At 36.4% G+C, this 20,536-nt stretch overlaps 1 protein-coding gene and 1 long non-coding RNA gene across 2 annotated transcripts in view; one reads left to right on the forward strand and one right to left on the reverse strand.

Annotated features, from left to right (window-relative positions):
• LOC117111914 (usherin-like) overlaps nt 1-20,536 on the forward strand; it is a 48,547-nt gene that overhangs the window by 4,305 nt on the left and 23,706 nt on the right. Inside the window, exons 4-31 of the mRNA XM_033254950.1 lie at nt 2,210-2,547; nt 3,215-3,402; nt 3,536-3,751; nt 4,628-4,721; nt 5,428-5,579; nt 5,944-6,118; nt 6,475-6,667; nt 7,153-7,451; nt 7,788-8,490; nt 9,429-9,590; nt 10,120-10,320; nt 11,561-11,854; nt 12,080-12,349; nt 12,479-12,645; nt 12,736-12,880; nt 13,163-13,390; nt 13,541-13,819; nt 14,207-14,497; nt 14,713-14,867; nt 15,088-15,346; nt 16,374-16,658; nt 16,904-17,095; nt 17,860-17,970; nt 18,166-18,369; nt 18,481-18,767; nt 18,872-19,019; nt 19,176-19,490; nt 20,010-20,189. Of these exons, the coding sequence (XP_033110841.1) occupies nt 2,210-2,547; nt 3,215-3,402; nt 3,536-3,751; nt 4,628-4,721; nt 5,428-5,579; nt 5,944-6,118; nt 6,475-6,667; nt 7,153-7,451; nt 7,788-8,490; nt 9,429-9,590; nt 10,120-10,320; nt 11,561-11,854; nt 12,080-12,349; nt 12,479-12,645; nt 12,736-12,880; nt 13,163-13,390; nt 13,541-13,819; nt 14,207-14,497; nt 14,713-14,867; nt 15,088-15,346; nt 16,374-16,658; nt 16,904-17,095; nt 17,860-17,970; nt 18,166-18,369; nt 18,481-18,767; nt 18,872-19,019; nt 19,176-19,490; nt 20,010-20,189 (6,531 nt within the window). The remainder of the gene's footprint in view (nt 1-2,209; nt 2,548-3,214; nt 3,403-3,535; nt 3,752-4,627; nt 4,722-5,427; nt 5,580-5,943; nt 6,119-6,474; nt 6,668-7,152; nt 7,452-7,787; nt 8,491-9,428; nt 9,591-10,119; nt 10,321-11,560; nt 11,855-12,079; nt 12,350-12,478; nt 12,646-12,735; nt 12,881-13,162; nt 13,391-13,540; nt 13,820-14,206; nt 14,498-14,712; nt 14,868-15,087; nt 15,347-16,373; nt 16,659-16,903; nt 17,096-17,859; nt 17,971-18,165; nt 18,370-18,480; nt 18,768-18,871; nt 19,020-19,175; nt 19,491-20,009; nt 20,190-20,536) is intronic.
• LOC117111916 lies at nt 6,510-9,408 on the reverse strand. Its single transcript, XR_004445938.1, has 3 exons — nt 8,900-9,408; nt 8,555-8,660; nt 6,510-6,647 (listed from the first exon to the last, which is right to left on the reverse strand). It is a non-coding gene; the product is annotated as an uncharacterized LOC117111916 (long non-coding RNA).

Raw genomic sequence — 20,536 nt, forward strand, 5'->3', positions numbered from 1 at the left:
ACTGTTTTGGCAAGAAAATTCACTTACAAGGTATACAATCATAAAATATAAGTATCAAGTTATTAAAAAACATTAAAATCAAAATTTTTGTAAAACTGTTGACCTTTGCCTGTTTAGGTGAATATCTCAATATGATTTCACCAACGATGCGTCTCATTTCGTGGTGAGACCTCACATATGATGAAATATTGTAGGGAGGAGTAGCACTTCCCTGGATAAACAAAAACAAAGTACTGCACAGAACTATACATGTAATATTGATTTGGAGATAATTATTTGATTTTATATTTTATATACATTATATATACACAAGATAAAAAAAAATCCCACATTTATAGAAATTTTATAAAAATCCTAAAATTAGAGGCCTAAGTTTGAAAGGTCAAAAAGAACAAATGTGTAACCATCGTAGCATGCTATTTCCTGATGTTACCATGCTACAAAGCTTCTGAGTGTACATGCTACCACGAATATGCATATGAATGCAGTCAATATGCCTCATTACGCCTGCTACTGTTCTTTTGTTTTGTTCCTATTGTTGTACATAATGGTATCTACTATTAACACCTCCCTATATTATTGCATTATACCTCATTTAGGTAAGCCTTAACTTGCCAGCAGACAGAAAACAAAATTTAAATCAATAATTTAAATGACTGTTTGCATTGATAAATATGATAATAAGTATTAATCACTCTATAGCAAAAAACCATTTAAATTATCAATAATAATGCAAATGGTAAATATGCAAACATTTAAAAAAAAAGTATTGAATAATTGGAATGCAAACATTGCTAGAATATTAGATTAAAAGCAGAAAATAAATAACCTGGTAAACATAAATATTTCATGTAAAAGCAGTTTTTGAGTTGGCTGATAGGTATTGTCCCTGCTCCAGTAGCAGGTCCCTAGGGGCCGAGCTCAAATTTCCGATTTCCTATTAGAATGAGGAGCAATAAAGTAATTATTATTGTTATTATTATTGTTATTATTATTATTATTATTATTATTATTATTATTATTACGCGATTACCTCCAGTTCCTGATGTTCTACTGGATCTTTTGAGCTATATCTCGGCTAATTCCCACAGCTTAGAGACAGAGCACTTTTCTCAATATGTCAGATGTTCCAAGGATGGCTGATCATGCCAGATCTTTGCTTTCTTCGATATGCTTCCAAGTGTACCAATTACGATAGGTATCACTGTCACTTTCGAGGCTCTGTGGATTCTCTTTATTTTAAATGCTGCATATGGAAACGTATCATTTGCTCTCCAAGGTTGCCTTAACCATTGGAGAAAGTAGGATTTTTTTCTCAAAAGTATGTTTTTGGTACAAAATCTATGATTTTCTTGTAATGGCCTAAGCGGATTATGTTGTAAAGAATATTAATCTACCAATTCGTGAAGAAAAAATGAAACAAATTCCTACAGTTTTGTCGGAATACGCTGATTTATAACAGTTCCTCACGCCGATTTAGATAGGCAATTTCAAGAAATTTGAGGTTTTTGGCTGTTTCGAGCCCGTTTCTTACTCCCTCACTCACAGACTATTTGTTTGTTCGAATTGGCCCAAGTGGATTCGTGGAGAGAATATAATAAGCTTGAAGCTGATATAAAACTTAGTATGATTGGTTGGGTATTTTTATCGGAAAATAAGAAAATATAAAATCCATCCAATCCACGATTGCCTCTCATGGGGTCAAAAAATCTCTCAAGTGTAATAGTCCGATTCACTGGTATGACGTCATACTTCTGTTTGCTTGACTTGTGTTCGCCGTGTTTGACTTCATTCTTCGTGTAATTTGGCCTAATTTAGTTATCAGTTGGATTTTTTGTGTACTTTTATTACCTTTATTATGAAACATACCCAATGTTTTTAATTGGTCGATCCAAACTGCTTGTACAGCGGGGTTGATTTGACCTCAGTTCGCTGCGTCAGTGATAGCTGGACTAGCAAATGATAAAAAGGGGTAAAATGTTTCCATATGGTCCTGATATTTATCCATCTTCTCTTCTTCAGTCTTGATGATGTTCTGGTCTGCTGGTATAGATTTTTTTGATTTTTTTATTAATGTTATTGTTGTTAAAAATATGTAATATATCATTGTCTAAGGTCAAAGCCAGCATAACTTTGGTTTTTATATTCTCTTTTTTAAATATGGTTCATATTCAAATAACTTTTCATGGTTTCTATTGTTACCTTACAGGGTCAAACCAGTATGTGGGTCGTATGCAGGATTTCTACTTTTATCAATACACTTTGACCAATCGGGAGATAGAAGAGTTAGCAACAGGAGTCTTCCCAGAGGTTCATGTCCAATCAGATTGTAGATGTCCAGATAGCCATCCACGAATAAACCCAGTTGAAAGTCGTTACTGCATTCCGAATGGTGTCTCTGACACGACTTCCGATCAGATGTATCGCTTGGATGAAAACGCACACCCTTTGACCTTTGCCAATGATGGTGACCTTGGCAGCTACTGGGTCTCATCCTTCACGGATGATTTACTCGTTCAAATTGATCTAGAAAATGGACAGTATCAGGTATGTAAATGTTGTGGTAAACATCAGATCTTGGAGATCCCTTGCTCCATCCCTCTTCTCTGTCCACATTCTCGGTTACTTTTACCAAAGATACTACAAACACAAGATAGGGCACTCGCATAGCAAAAATGAGGCGGAAATCTGTCGCTTCTTTTATGCAGATCCAGGCGTAAGCGGCACCCTTCTATTTTCAATAGCAGCAATTTACGCAAGTTAATCCAGACCACATCCAGACATACATGACGCTCTTCTGTTGCTAAGTAAATCCAGACGTATGCGGCACCCTTGTCTTTCCGCTTATGATGGAAACTCTATTACTAATTGGAGTCTGGTCCTAAAATTCTGCGCTTTTGTGTCTGTCATTTTATTCTTTTGATTTATTTATGCCTACTTTTTTGTATCTTATGGATAATGGCAACAATTGGAGGTTATGTACTCAGAGTTTTGTTATGGCAGAAGTTTTTTAGATCCAGCCGTACACGGCGCCCCATTGTTTGTATTCCCACCATGCATTCTATCTTGTGTTTCTAGTATCATTGCTTTTACTGTAAGTGTTATGCAGACTTCAAGTTGCATGACAGTTATTTCATAACACTTTTCACTATTCAGGAATGCAATTTTCCACAAACTGTATTACTATTCATAACTGTTGTCTTCATTCCCTTAGGTGTTTTATGTAGTCCTCCAGTTCTACAGTCCACAACCAACTGCTCTCACCATCTCAAGAAAGGCAGAAGACTCCCTGTCATGGTCCCCATGGCAGTACTTTGCTGACAATTGTCAGACGCAATTTGGCTTACAGAACAATGGTCCACTAGCAACTGCCACATCTGTCAATTGTATTCAGTTCTCAACGTAAGATATCCAATTTTCTGTTTTAGTATTTAATTTGTTTCTAATTCAAATTGGGGCAGTATAATTATACCTATTGCAAAATCTGTACGTAGGTAAGAATCTTTGTGTTCACCTGTAAACTCCTTTCCTTCAGTGAGGCTGAAATTCCCTACTCCAAGGGCAACATCACCTTCCAACTGCTATCACCGGAGCCAGTAGCTAGGCCAGGCTACAATGATTTCTACAACACGCCCGAATTATTGGACTTCGTTAAAGCATCCCAAATCCAAATACAAATGCAGGGACATTATCATACATCACATGCTAGACATAACTATTTTGGAATTGAGGAGATTACAGTCAGTGCAAGGTAAATTATTGATTAATTCATTCATTTTTTTTATAATTGGAAATTACATTGTGAAAAATAATTAACACTAATGTTCACAGCATGTTCACAAGATGACTGGTCCATGGATACTGTAAAGTGCTTTGATCCTTGTAAAAGAGCCAACAAGAACGATTTTTAATTATTGGTTCCTATGCTTGCAAGCATAGGAACTTTTAAACTCCTGGTCGTCTGTATTAGTATGTACGTTACTAGTATGTTACGCAGTTTTTTGGTAAACAGGCAAACGTGACTTTCCAGACATCTGTTTGTTTTGTGCGCCCGTACCCAAGATAATCTGGATCTTTTGTTGTGCCCTATTTCATAGTTTTCTATTTTGACAAATATTAAAGCCATACTAATGAGAGACAATAACCCCCTACTCTTGAAAAGACTAGTAAACTGTATGATAAGAGGTAAACATTTATGGAATGTTGTGTACTCTCATTGTCCAAACTAACTGTCTTAAATGTGATGGATCGGACTCCAGGGACTTTCCTGGCTGGTATGGATATAAAACTTTATCTGCGCTCCAAAAACCTCAATTTTATACTACTGCAGTTTGGATAAGGTTCTACAGCAGACAGAATAGAATTGTGTTGTGTATGAAAGTGTTGTGGTTTGAAAAAAACATAAAACAAACGTGATACCTGACTGGATACAATAATCCTTTTGCAGCTTCTATCGGATAATAGACTAACGTGTGTACAGTACGGTAGAGTGAAACCATTGTTGGCTCAGTTCCGACCGAATACACTCTAAGTTAATACATTTTGAATAATTTAAATAACGATAAGTGATATAATAAAATTATTCTGATATATTTTTCTAGCACTTACCTTTTAATTACTTTTACAGATGTAATTGTAATGGTCATGCTACAACCTGTGATCTCAGTCAAAATCCATATGTATGCAATTGCTTAGCTGCCAGCTATACTCAAGGAACACAGGTGAGATATGCAAATTTTATCAGGTGTTCAAATTCACCTGTCACTCATGTGGTTAAAATCATGTTTTGTTTGGGATAACGGTTTGGTGGTTAAAGCACTACACGGTCGCTACAGCCTTTTCATTGCAATCCTTGCACTGCGTAGATGTACTCGACGCAATTAAAGGAGTCGGTGATAGAGTGGAGGGATTTTTATGGGAACCAGACTTAAGGTGCCCTGCCTCCCAATCTTGGGTTCATATTCTATAGGAATATTTTCTCACAAAGAACAACAACTTTATTCCAAAGTGTCACTTGGCTAAGAGATGAATGATGATGAATTTATAATTCTACCAGTAAAAATGTTTATGGAATTAATTATAGTTATTTATGAACCTTAGATGTAGGGCCAAGTGATGGGAGTTGGGGCAGGTGAATGCCCAACCTGTTTCTCACTTGTCACAAGATTTTTTTTTTTTGGCTTTGATGATTCAAAATAAAGATTGATGGCAGCGATGATAAAGATGATGGTAGTGATGATGAAAACATCCTTTTTTTATTGGGCGCATTGGTGAACATAGACTGTCAGATGAAATACAATCAAAATTCTTTCAGCCAATCAATTCTTTACAGAGATGATGTATGCGTAATTAGCATTTGAAGTCCTGTAGACATGTGTCTGTTGCAGATTTATGTTTCTAAAAGTGTTGTATTTTTTATCTTCTTAGTGTTCAGAGTGCTTGCCTCTGTACAATCAGAAACCTTTCCGCCATGGTAACCAAATAGAGGCCTACAACTGTCGACCGTGTTCGTGCAACAACCACGCGTCAAGTTGTCATTACAATATATCACTTGACCTTTACCCCACAGACCACTACAGGTAAGTTGCTCAAGTTTATTTTATAAATCTTTTAAATAATTAAGAAAATTTTATATATGACATTTTGTTATTCACAGTATAACCATTTAGTGGCTCGAGTGTAGTGCTGGTTTTAAAGAAAACCGTCATACCTTAAAAATAAGTAAAACAATAATGAATCCCTATACACAAGTAATACAAGTTGTTTTCAGAAAGTAACTACACCAGTATCAATGAATTACAGACAGTAATTCAATGTTATTGTAAAAATTATAAGGCTGCTCGAAGAGCATCTCTGTTGTGAAATTTTAAATGAAGAATGATTATTATTATACCTGTGACATATGATGTCTTAACAGTATTTATTTAATTATTCAATTAACAGGGGTGGAGGAGGTGTATGTGACAATTGCCAACACAACACACAGGGTAGATATTGTGACCAGTGTACCAGCGGACACTACCGTGTTTCAGGGCGCCCTCTAAATGCTGTTGATGTATGCACAGCATGTGACTGCTTTGTAAATGGTACGATTGGTGGATCTAATCAGTGTGACATTGTAAGTACTGGAGCCAAGGGTATGCTTGCATTATTATTTTAAAAATATTGATTGTAAACCTTGTAGGTTGGGATGAGAGTTAATTGCAACACTACAAATTTCAATGTTTAACTGATTAAATGTAAACTCTTTGGGAGAAATAGTAAATTGGTACACAATAAATTTCATTGTTTAAATATAAATACAAATGATAAATGAATTTTAAAAATTTTATGAATTTAAATAAATGAACAATATTATTGATGGAATAGAAAGATTGAACCTGGTTATAGTACAGAGATTGAGATTGACCGATAAGTCCAGAGATATTTTGATATTTGAAGTGAGCCCTCTATGTTGATTTTGGTTACTTACAGGTTGGTGGTCAGTGCGACTGTAAGGTGTTCACAACAGGACGTCGGTGTGATCAGTGTGTTACAGGATTCTTCAACTTACAAGGGAGCAATGTGAATGGCTGCGAACCATGCACATGTAACGCTGCAGGTACCATTAGTGGGTCAACAACATGTGAATCAACTGGCGAATGTACCTGTAAAGCGAACGTTATCGGTGGGTTTAATTATTAGGACATTGGAATTCTGCTTACATTTTGGTTTCTTGTATTGGGATTTAAGAAGGCATTCAGATAGGCATTTTCTTAGTGCTTACATTGTCAATGGCGGATTCAAGGGGTTGGGGGGCATTCCCTCCCTAAATTTCTCAAAATTGTATTCAAAAAAAGAAAATTACATTCAAATTTAAGTCTGAGAGAGCCATTTCCAGCCATCCAGAGGTGCCATAATCATAAAATTTTCTTATCTCAGCCTCAACCATGGTGGGACTAAGGTGGTCTAGACCCTTCATTTGTGAATAACCCTCCCTGGGCCCCCCTCAATTTCTGGATCTGCCACTGATTTTCTTTTTCATGAATACTTAACTGCATAAACCAATCATTGCCATTATTTCTTTAAATGAACACCTCCACAAAGAAATAGAATCTTCCATCACAGGGCATCTCTTTACCATGTCAATTTTTATACTTTTATTTTTTGCAGGTGACAAATGTGACAGATGTAACTATGGTTACTATGGTTTAAGTGCTTCTAACCCCAATGGATGCAACCTCTGCACTTGCAACACTGATGGGTCCAATAGTGTGTACTGTGATCCTACCAATGGTCAGTGTCAATGCAGTGACACTGTCCAAGGTCAGAATTGTGATGAATGTCGCGATGGTTTCTATGGTCTTAGTAATTCTGGATGTTCGCCATGTGATTGTGATGCTGCAGGGACCGAACCAAATACTAACTGTGATAAGATAATTGGACAGTGTATCTGTAAAGTTAATACTCAGGTAAGAAGACAGTTCTCATTGTTTCTGATTTATATTATTTTGATTATTAATTCATTATGCTATCAATAATAATAATGGTTAAAATTTATTTATTTATTTATGTAATTAGTCGATAATAGTCAAATAATTGGGGGAAAAGTCTTGCAAGTGATTTGGGTGGGAATCAAACCTACGACCTCTAGATTATTTGGGAACATACTGAGTATTTAGTATAATAAATATCATTCTTACTATTTTAAACATTACCTGCAGAAAACATGTTCTATCATATGACAACTGTATTTTGGCCAATAATAATTAATGGCAGTAAATTATGTTATATGTTTTTTACTGCAGGGTCTTCGGTGTGACCAGTGTAGAACAACTTACTATAACCTTCAACCTAGTAACTCTGTTGGATGCACCTCATGTAGCTGCAACCCTTCAGGAACTATTGGAGGTAGCCTAGTATGTAATGCTCAATCAGGACAGTGCCTTTGTAAGACTTACACAACTGGTCAGACCTGTAACCAATGCACAACCAACTACTGGGGCCTAGATGCCAGTAATGTTGATGGTTGCCAGCCTTGTGCCTGTGATGAGACCGGGGTTGATGCCCCAGCTGTCTGCGATCAGAATAGTGGACAGTGCTCATGTATTGTTAACAGGTACGGACGTCGGTGTGATCAGTGCTCCGGTGGGACATACCTCGCACCTAATGGAGGAAGAGGCTGTGTGCAGTGCAACTGCCATCCCATGAGCTCATTGTCTGGTAGCGTATGTGATGCTGTCAATGGACAGTGTCAATGTGTCGATGGTGGCTCTGGTGTGACTGGTAGAAGATGTGATTCCTGTTTACCAGGCTTCTTCAACTTTAGTGATGCTAGTGGGAGATGTTCTTTGTGTTCCTGTAACCCTGCTGGTAGCGTGACAACTTCTACCTGCGATACAAACACCGGCCAGTGCCAGTGCAAAGACCTTGTTACAGGGCGTCAGTGTGACACCTGTGTGTCAGGATCTAGTAACCTTGATGTCAGTAACCCTCAAGGATGCAGTAAAGGTAAGATCTCTCTTACAAAATTTCAAAGTTCAATCACCATTGAATTTAAAGTGCAAAGACTTACTGTCATGTATGCAACCCCATTGGTTCAACACAGATGAAACAATTAAATTAACACAAGCAAAATGCCTTCTTCTTTCCATTTATTTCTTACTTGTCCATCCGGTAAACTATATTAAATCAAATTTAAAAAAATATCTTTTATAAGTAATAAATCTAAGCATAATAAATAATTATTCTGTATAGTTGTGGCAAGTTCTAAGCACTGCCTTACTATAGAACAGGTGGACACAACAATCTAATTTTCAGCCTATAGCTTACTTTTAGCATGAACAAAAGTAAATTGGCTACACAGCCATAGTTTACATACATGCTAACTGCTAGAGTAAATTATTAAAGACAACCCTACCTGGATTGGAGGAACATTAGCTACACAGGAAAGCTAAATACTCTTAACTGCACAGGCCAGTTCTATACTGTGCTCTCACAGTGCAACACACTACTGCACTAGCTAACAAAACACAGTAACAATGGCTAACTCATTCAGTAACAATGGCCAACTGATTTACATATACAGGTGAGGTTTGCCTTCACCATACTTTCATACAGATTTTAGAATTAAGCTATAAAAGAAGTTAAATGTTACATATCATGCACATAACACTTGGTGCTCATGCTTCCATGCAGTCTCTAATATTCTTTTTAATAAACTTTTTTAAAACTCATCTGTTCCAGTAGATTAATGGTCTTATAGTGCTGTGAGACAACAGTAAAAGATGCTTTATAAATGTTACTTATTATATTTAATGTGGTACGGTAATCTTTGCTATCTAAAAAATAACAAAAACAAAAACAAAACAAAACAAACAAAAAATTAAATTAAAAAAGCAACAAAAAATTAAATTTAAAAATAACATTATTTATTTCGATTTTTTCAGCCCCATCACAGCAGCCTTCTCCTACCTGGCAAGCTATCAGCCCTTACTCCCTCCTCTTGTCATGGCGTCCACCTGATGAACCCAATGGCAATATCTTAGCATACAACCTCTTCAGGAATGGAGGACTAATCTACAGCGGTATCGATAATAATAATTGGCAAAGTAAGTTATCACTGTCAGTTAGTAGGAAAACCTATTGTACAGAGGTTTAATAAAGGGTATTGGATGATTCATTCTATATGGATCTATTTTGCCATTAGTCAAAATATCATGACAGCACAGTGCTGAATTGAGGTAAGATGGACAAATAGCAAATCAAAATATGAATAAATATGAGTTAAAATTACAAGATAATATAAAGATTAGAAATCAGTGGTAAATCAAATGACATGAGCAGAATTACAGCACATTTTCACAAAATCACACATTAAACAAACAACTGAACAAGTTTATATAACATCAAATCGGAATTAAATAGACATATAGGAAAAATATTATTGTTGGTGTGCATATTAGTATTATTATTGGTAGTGGTGAATTGTCTTGATTCAGAGTATTCTTTTGACCAAAATGATTTTTTATTATTGGAGTAAGACTCTGATGTTTTTGAATGTGCAGTTAATATTGAATTTGAATTCAGACACTTTGGATTTATCAATTTACTAACAGTCAATTTTCGACATTACCACAGGTACCCAAGAATATATAGATGACAGTTTAACACCTTACACACAATACACTTACTATGTACAAGCAGTGAATGAAGCAGGTACTGCTCAAAGCCCGTCAGTGGTTGCTAGGACACCAGATGTTATCCCATCTGGCTTTGACGTATTGACAGTATCCAACATCGGACCAAGAACAGCTTTCTTCTCATGGTATAAACCAACAGGTAATACCTCAGTCGAATTTGTGGATAATTATTTGTGGCAAAGACAAGCCAAACCAGTCACTCGTTGCAAATCCTGTTTCAGGGATAATGGTCAAAACATGCTGGAATGTTGAAATTTTTGAAATCTATTTTATTACACTAAACTAACTTTTATATATCTGTATATCATGGTATGTTGTTATTTTCACCAATTTTAATGTTAAAACAACAATTTTGAACGATTTGGTGATGGTTTTTGCCTAAGAAATGCCCAAAATCATAAACTTTGAAGGATGATTTCTCACATATTGTTGTTTAAACAATATATTTTTAAACTCCTGTAACTTCAAAATGAAAGGTTGAATTTAAATGATTCTTTTACTATTTTATAGCTCTCATTTTACTGTTTAGCCCTGTATTAATAACTAAGAAAAAAAATCAGTTTTTGCAACGAGTGACTGGTTTGGCTTGTCTTTGCCACATTTGCTCGATAGATTAACTGATATACCGTAAAACCTTGAATTGAAGCCCTGGGCTTCTTTTTTTGCTAACTTTTGGTGGGCTTCCTTTCGATATGGGCTTCTTTTACTGGCTACATTTGCAAAGTGATGATAGGGGCTTCTTTTCAAAATGAATGCTGTAAATTTTGGGAATTACTACTGTAAAACAATAAATAGGGCCACTGTAACATCAATCTGTATCATGGAGTGTATTAACTGGCATTAAATCACCTAATTTACTGTATAAACCAAGCATGTTTTTAATTTATTTTTTTGCCTTGAAATTCATGTACATTATGTGTACTGTACTATTTCGAAGATTTTAAGGAAACAAGGCTTTTTAAGAATACCACCAGTGGCGGATCTAGGATTTAGCAATGGGGGGTGGATAATGGGAGGTGAGTAGGACTCAGTGGGGATGGGGGGTGATTTTGGGAAGGGCATCCCCTCCCATTTTTTAGGCTTGTTTGGAATTAGTAGACTGTTAGACGATCTTAGATGGCATCTGAAAAGAAGCAAGCTTAAGATAGAAAGTGTATGTTTTACCAGAGTACACGAGAAGCACACACAAAGGACAAGTGACCATTATTTTTCTTTTCATGGTAAACGAAGCGGGGTTGCTAGCCACCCTATTCACCCCCCCTCTAGATCCGCCACTGACCACTTTCATCTTTTAACTAGCAAGTCACATGATGTTAGATGTGAAATAAATTGGCAATATATATAAAAAATATGAATTTTTTTTTTAATTGTTTTTACAGTGATAAGTGCTCCTCTGGACCAGTATGTCTTGACATCCGTCTCTCCGAGTCGTCCAACGCCGCCGACAACCCACTACTCTGGCTCAGCTACAAGCTTCCAGGCCAATGATCTTGTACCTTTCACTAACTACACATTCAGGCTAACAGTTTGCTCTTCTGATGGATGTGGCCAGGGAGTTGGCATCACTGTCTACACCCCACAGGCACCGCCAGAGGGCTTAGCACCACCAACACTGACTGCGCTGTCTGCCACTGAGGTGTATGTTGAGTGGAATCACCCAACAGAAGCAAATGGTAAAGACAGGACTTACAATTTGACGTTTATTAGTTTACATTCAAGTTATAGAAAGGAAAATTTATTGTCACAGTATTAAATATTTACATTGTAAGATTTTGTTTCTTCTAATTGGTATCATATATTCTAATCAACCAGCTTTTTAATTTTAAAACAGTTTTAAAAACGTGATTTAATTTTGGAATGTTGTCAGAAAATATAGATAATTTTTTATATTTTTATAGGTATTATCACACACTATGAGCTATTCATTAGGGGTGCACCCGATGCAAATGGGGTAATAGATCCCCCAGAGTCAAGAATCTTCTACCCTGCAGGCTGGTACAACCCCAGGCCTACCGTGACACCAGGAGAAGATCCCGTTAGTGAACCTACTACCAACTTCACCCAGGAAAATCTGGAACCATTCACAGAATATGAGTTCAGAGTCACTGCCATGAATCAAGCAGGAACTGGGCAGAGCGAGTGGGCATTTGTTAGAACTTTAGAAGCTGGTGAGTGACTACTACAAGTCAGTCCCTTTGTATCCATCAAAAATATTATTTTCTTTCATTTTTTTTTCATTGCATGTTTAACCATTTTTTCGCTTGAATAATATTGTTCTTTCCTTTTGTAAATCTTAGATCCACTATCGATGCCATCTCCTGTTGCTGTTGGTATTAGCAGTACACAACTAAATGTGTCATGGACAGAGCCCTCAACGGACCAGGCCAGGGGTGTGATAATTCAGTACAAGCTTTATCAGTTCCTCATCTCCTTTGATCCGTTTGCTCCTCCGGAATCAACCCAAGTAAGTTGATTTATTGATGATAAATTATAATAACCAAAAATATATTTGTAAGCAAATAGAAAATAAAAAATTTTTATTTTTAACTTTCAGTTGATTTATGCTGGTCCAGGATATGTCACATTTTACATTGTAAGTAATTTGGAGCCGTATTCAAGCCACGAGTTTGCTGTGGAGGCCTGTAACAGCAAGGGATGTGTAAGAAGTGACAGAGGGAAGGGAAACACTTTACCTGACGGTAAGTAATAATAATAGTATGATATTGAATTAATAATAATAATAATATCTACACAAATACAGCTGTGTGATGCATGGCTTTTAATACCAGTGTTAAGTGTATAATCTATGTGAAATCTTAGATCAGAACACCCAATTTTCTAAGTCCTATAAAATTACACAGTATACATCCTCATTTCCATTTCACTTTTCATTTCACATTAACATTATTTTTCTATGTAGAATGAAAGAAAAGTTAAGATAAATAACTTGTTTATTTCAATTGATCAACTTGATTTTCTAGCCCCAGAAAACCAAGAAGCACCCTTAGCTGATGGCTATAACATCACCACCATCCAGGCAAGCTGGTTGCCTCCAGTAGTACAGAATGGACCAGCACCTAGCTACTACCTGCAAAGGATGCCAGCCTCCCTAAATAGCCCACCTCCTGTTGTTGAAATGGGATCAAGATTCCCAGGAGGGGGATACTATAGGTTTTCGGGCAGTTTGATTCCAACATCCTCCTACACAGGTAAGACATCAGTTAAGGTCACAGTTTAGATAACCATTAGGATCTCGAATATTTGTATTGGACTTTATTTTTATTGAATGTTTTAACATATTGGACAGTTATGTATATATATTGCAAAAGCTTAATGAAGTTTCCTTATTTTTATGAAAGGTATTGAACTCGAATTTCGCATCCGCCGTCCACCTCCTTCCTCTCGGGCAGTCAGTGCTCTCCTTCTATTTGCTGTCTCCTCTGGAGAACAGGAGGAGTACATTGTAATTCAGCTTAGAGATGGCAGACCTTGGTTTTTGTTTGACCCTCAAGGGGGCGCTGTTGGTGTCACCACAACAAATGATGGAGGAAAGACATATGATGATGATAACTGGCATCATTTGAAAGTTACTCGAGATGGAACTCGTGGTTATATTACAGTGGATCAAGTTTACACAGGTATTTGCTAATTGATTCTATAACTTATTATCAGTAGTGACTCCTGGAATTTGCCGGCAAAGGTCCAACAATCCAAGAGGAGATTCGAACCAAGAGGCTGTCCCAGTCAGGGTTCCTGGAATGTAGTCTCTGGTGGACTTCATGGGGAGAGAGTTTATAGTGTAGGATGGCCCAAAATTGTGCTTTCAGTCAACAGTAAGTGATTGGCAATCACTTCGTTTGAATTGGCAATTTCCCCCCCCCCACCATCATCCTCTCCCAGCTGGCACTGCCCCTGATTAGTATACACACCATAAATTTCGACACACAGGATTATGAGTTTTTTTAGTCATGGTAAATATTTTAGACATTTCTATAATATCAAAATTGATTTCACTTTTTTTTTAGGATCTGCTTTGTCTTCAACTGCCTCATCAATAATTGGAATCACCGATAGCGTGTACATTGGAGGACTACCAGCTGACTTTTTTATGATCCGCACGGACACCGGTAACACAGAGGTTATCCGTACAAGCTTTGTGGGTTGTATGAAAAACGTGCAAATTGAGAGACAGCACATACCTACAGAGGTGTGGCAGGTAGTGGACTGGTCTGATGCAGTTGATAGCTACCAGGTGGTTCCTACGTGGCAGGGATGCCCCATTGATCTGGATACAGGAGTACACTTCCTCGGTGGAGGTAAGATAATGTGCTTTGGCTTCCAACCGAAACATAGTCTGAGGCCAACCACTTGTTTGTGTTACTGAACAAGGCGCTTGTTCTGTGTTGCTTCTCTCCACCTATGGTTTAAATTCATATCTGTTATGATAGTTTACAGATAATTATACACCATTGAACATGCTCCAAAGGATTGACAAAAGGTTACATGAATGATTTTTCTTTCCCATATTTAGGTTATGCAGCCATACCAGCAGCACTGTTGTCTAGTGGTACTAACTTCATAATTCAGTTTGAGTTTCGTACACTGATGGATTCAGCAATGCTAATCTTCTCACACGGTACCAATGGTGCTTATCTCATCCTGCAACTTGTATCTCAGGACATGCAGGTACACACTAATCAAAGTTGCTAATTAATATTCATCGTCAAAGTTATTAATTAATATTCCTCATCAAAGTTGCTCATAATTATTTCAATCATCAAAATTGTCCATCAATATTTCCTTCTATATTTGAGCCTGGTTTTTTGCATGAAATATTAGGACTGTCAGTATATGAATGAAGAAGTGGAAGAAGTTTATTTAGTTATTCCATAATTTGTTTCCCCAGCTTCAAGTTTTTGGAGGTGCAGGTGTGTCTACCCTGCTGTCGGCCACTTCAACCACACTCTGTAGCGGACAGTGGAACACAGTGACCATTAGCAGAGCTGGTAACAGCTTGTCGTTGACAATCGGAGGTGGAACAGCAAGCACCAGAGACATAGGCTCTGGAGAATTGAGTCTAACATCTGATATATTTATAGGAGGACTCCCTCTAGGGTCTGATTCATTCCAGGTAGCTACAGGAGCTGGTCTCAATATCCAACCTGGTAGGTACTACAATAATTGTAAGAGTTGAATATTTCAGGGTAGTACCTCAAAGAAAAATCTTAAATGAAAACTGTCACTTAGGTTCAATAATAACGTTAATTTTTATAGCACCATATTCGCAAAAGAACTAGGTGGTGATGTCTAAAGTCAAAGGAGAAAAAAAAACAATTGTAAACTCTTTTGTAACTATCAAAGAGAGATTTGAAGCAGGATTTAATCAGAATTAATTTTAGATCTTTGAAATACTGGTTCAAAACACACTTAAACTCCATTAATTTTTTTAGTCATTCCTCTTGGAGAGGTTTGACAAAGAAATGCAAATTTCTAGGTGGAACATAAAAGTTCAACAGACTACAAATGTATTTTGGTTCTGGTATGTTAAGAGGCAGCCAACATTACTACTATTAATTGTTGTTAATGTCTTCAGGTAACTCCATTAATATTTATAGTCATTGTTCAGGGAGAGGCTTGACAAAGGAATGCAAATTTCTAGGTGTAACATAAAGGTTCAAGACTACAAATGTCAAGTCAAAGCTCAAGCTAAACCAATCACTCGTGGCAAAAATGGATTTTTAGTTTTACATACAGGGTTAAACAGTAAAATGAAAGATATAAAATAGTAAAAGAGTAATTTAAATCTGACATTTCATTATGAAGTTACAGGAATTTAAACATACAGCTGTTTAAACAACAATATTTGAGAAATCAGCTTTCAAAGTTTATGATTTAGGGCAGAAACAGGCAGAAACCATCACCAAATCGATAAAAATTATTGTTTTAACATTGAAAATGGGAAAAATAACAGCATAATATAATAAAAAAGTATATGTAAAGGTTAGTTTAGGTCAATGAAATAGATTTCAAAAATTTTGACATCTTAGCATGTTTTAGCCATTTATTTCTAAACCAGGATTTGCAATGAGTGACTGGTTTGGCTTGTCTTTGCCACAAATGTATTTTGGTTCTGGTATGTTTAAAGGCTGCCAACATTACTAATTACTAACTACTATTTGTTATTGTATTTAGGTCTCGGAGGATGTTTTCAAAACATGGCCATCAACAGTGTTATCGTTGATCTTGAAACACAAGCAACAGACATCTTGAATGTAAACTTAGATGGTTGCCCTTCCATCACCTCAACATCCACCACCTGCACTATGCCTGCTATCATCAATGTATACTCAGGACAAACTCGTGTAGCATATGATACAGGCTTGGATTCCTACACTGAATATATGTATCGTGTTGTGTCAACCAATGAAGCAGGTTCAACAACCAGTGAATGGACAAGAGCTAGGACAAGAGAAGGAGGTATATGTTCATGTCTTGTTATCCTTCATTTTATAAAATAGATTAATATCTTGCATATCATTATTTGGTTATAAAACCTTCAATTAGGATTATGGAAATGTGCAATATTAACTTACCTTTATCATATTTTTCATCATCCTCTTTGTCCTCTCCCACTTAATTGGCCTTCATTATGTTTACATCTATACACATTGGTTTCTGATTAGTTTAAGATATTTATTCATTCACATTTATTTTCAATACAGCTCCTGTGGGTGTGTTACCACCACTTGATCCAGAATCTGTAACTGGCTACATCATCCGTGTACGCTGGATACGTCCAACAGGGAATAATGGAGTGCTTATTCAGTTTATCCTGACAGCTTATAACCAAGATCAACCAGAATTACTAAATGTCATCGCCTATTTCAATGATACGTCACCTGAAGAATACATTGGTGAGTGCGTGTAGTTAAACTGTGGCATGGCAGTTAAGATTCTTTTTTCAACTTAAGAGTTCCTGCATTTAATCCAAGCAAAAACAGGACTTTTCTCATAACCAAAGAAACAACTCCACTCTCAAACATCATGAAACAGTCTTGTAAGAGGATTGGTTATAGTCTTAACATCGACGCTGGTTCCAGCTGCTCCTCACCCAGGGTATGGTTGGCAGGGCAACCATGTCTTGTCAGATAACGACTTAAAAATGGGAGGTCCAATGCATACATCTTGCTCGTTTGCACTTTAAACTAACAAAAATAGGATGTTTCTCATAACCAAAAGCAACTCCACTCACCAACCTCATGAAGAGACATACTTATACAGTATAAGGGGTACAATGATTAGATCTGCACTCCCAAAGCCTCCATAAACTTGGATAATCAACCATCCCAAAAGAACAGCTCTGGACTTAAAAATCTTCATTAAGAGACTTGGTTATAGAGGATCAAATGTCTCAAATGCTCAGCCATCCACTCCCCCAAGTCTTGAAAGCTTCAACATGATCAGCTCCTCACGCCCCCAGTCTCGCGTAGAGATTCGGTTATAGAGCATCAACAGTCCCAAACGATCAGCTTTGCTTGATGCACTGCCCCCATAAAAATATTGGAATAGTGGGAACAAAACATGCTTTCTCTCACCTTGTTATAGTCACCAACCTTCAGATTTTATGTCTCCCTTTCAAGTTCACAGTTTCATACTTATTTCAATATATTTTTTTTAGGAAACATAACTGGAGTTGTACCTTACACCAATTATCAGGTCACACTTACAGCTTGTACTGAAGGAGGGTGTACAGAAAGTCTACCAGTTAGTATAGCTACCAAAGAAGAAGGTAAAGAGGGAAAAAAAGTGTAAAATAATTTTAGTTGGTTGAGATCATCAAATCTTATAGGAATATTTTCTTTTCCAATCATCAGTATTTTTTGGCATGAATCAATTTTAATCTCTCTGAATATTGTATATTTGGTATGTAAAAATTGTATTTATAAATATAAGTATTTAAAAAAAAAAATTATTTTCACTACAGCACCAGAGGGAGTAAGTCCACCTAGGGCACTCACTTCCACAGGCAATTCAATAACAGTTGGGTGGGATGAACCGGAAAAGCCAAATGGATTAGTGCGTCGGTATCAGCTGTTCATGAACAACATCGGCCTCTATCAGGGAACAGTCAGATCATTCACTGTTCATGGCCTTAGTATATACACCGCATATGACTTTTATGTAACAGGTAAGATATGATAATATAAAATTTATATTATGTATTTATAAATATAAGTATTATATAAAAATTAATGTATGATTTATATTACCATCCTAATTATTATTATCTATTACTTAGCTTGTACTAATGTTGGATGCGGTCAGAGCCCAGAAGTTACCCTCACAACAGCACAACTTCCACCATCTGATGTCACTCCCCCAACACTGTATGTCCGAGGTGCAAGACTTATTGAAGCTCAATGGATTCCGCCGTCGCAGCCTAATGGGGTCTTAGAACGTTATGTTCTATTCTTATCTACTCAGTCTTTTTTCCTGGGAGAAGAAATTTACAACAGTACCGCCCTCTTTCTGGACTTTATTATCACAGATCTTACCCCAGGAACTACATATTATGTCACATTGGTGGTAAGTTGACCCATCATGTCTATTGAAGTTTTACATCAAGGGGGTTTTTTCACAATTTCATGTTACCAGTAGGTACATTCAAATTTTCTTTTATCTGGTTGTAGGCTTGTAATGATGGTGGATGTACTAACAGTGCTCCGAGTGTGGCTGTTACACATGAGAGTACACCAGAGGGCGTGCCAGCACCAACTGTAACAGCTCTTAGTCCCTATGGACTCCAGGTTGAGTGGACAGAGCCAGACCAACCAAATGGTTAGATTTTGTCATTTATTAAATTAGTTCAGTAAATTTTGTTGAGGTACAAGATTCATAATTACAATAAGATACGTATATTCAGATTGTACACTAATGTATGCTGTTGTAAGAATTTTTCCAGGCCATACAAAATCAAATCTTCGTCATTTTCAGGTTTTATTACCAGTTACGCTTTGTATCAGAACAACATCGTAATCCAAAATGGAACAGCAATGTTTCGAGTCATATCCAACCTATTGCCGTACAGTCTGCACATCTTGCGTGTGGAAGCGTGCACGGTAAAAGGGTGTTCAATTGGACCAGAGACAAGAGCACGTACTCAAGAATCAGCCCCTGTTGGTAGTATCTCGCTGGCGGTGGGTGTAGTGACATCAAGGAGTGTGTCAGCACAGTGGACTGCACCTGCACAACCTAATGGCGTTATGATATACCAGGTGTTATTCACCGGCCTTTTCTATTTATCTCCTGGTATGTCGCTCAACTGTTCTTTGACATATTTCCTTAAAGTTTACTATTTATTATATTATTTACTAATTATGATATTTCCTTTCGCACCTTTGATCATTTATTTTGAAATTGGTGCATAACAAATGCTTATTATTATTATTAAACATTGAATTACTAATGTCAAAGTTCAAGCAACTTGTATATGGACACAGATAATTTACTATAAAATCTTCACCAGCTAATTTATATGCCTATGTAAAAAATATAATAATAATTTTTAAGGCACTTATTTTCTTGACTCTTATGCACAGTAAAAGTAAAATTACATAAAAAAATACAATAGCAAAAGTACTTTGCCTTAAACTAAAACATGATTGGCCGTCTGCTTTAAGAAACTCAACTTCAAAATATTTTATTAATACTTCTATAATTGATGAGGAAAGTATTTTCTCGTTCTAATCTAAAGGTGAAATCTCTAATTTCATAGGATGATTAGAATTTTATAATTTTTAAACAAAGATTTTACATTTTTTTCAATAGAAACTGGAAATTATAACACATTTACTACAACCAGACCACTGTATAATGGAACGGATTCGGAAACACCTGTGCTAATTGATGGATTGATTCCGTACACGACATACAATATCCAGGTACAAGGAATGAACACCAAAGGAAGTCTGACCAGTAACACAGAACCAGCTACCATGCCTGCAGGAAGTAAGGCCTCATTAACATATACTTTATTTATATAATATATAATTAGATTATTGTTGAAATGTCTTTGATTTCATGCAATTAAAAATTCAGTATTGAGTAGTAAAAATGAAGTTTTTAGATCGTAGAGGCTCAGGGTTTGAGGAGGCAAAAAAGTATGAAGTTGTTTTTATTTTCTGTTTCTTCATCAGCAGATAATGATTAAAATATTAATTTGGCTTATGTCATGCAACCCCTGTAAGCCATTTATAAACTGTAATTCTCCATCTACGATTTGGTGTTGCAGTGGTTTCCTTTGGTTTTATGTGTTGTTATTCTGGAGAGTTGTTATTTCTGTGGCTTTCTAAACT

Source organism: Anneissia japonica, unplaced genomic scaffold (genome assembly GCF_011630105.1).
Source record: "Anneissia japonica isolate Jap-2015-1 unplaced genomic scaffold, ASM1163010v1 scaffold1594_len1068242_cov183, whole genome shotgun sequence".
NCBI classification, from domain to species: Eukaryota; Metazoa; Echinodermata; class Crinoidea; order Comatulida; family Comatulidae; genus Anneissia; species Anneissia japonica.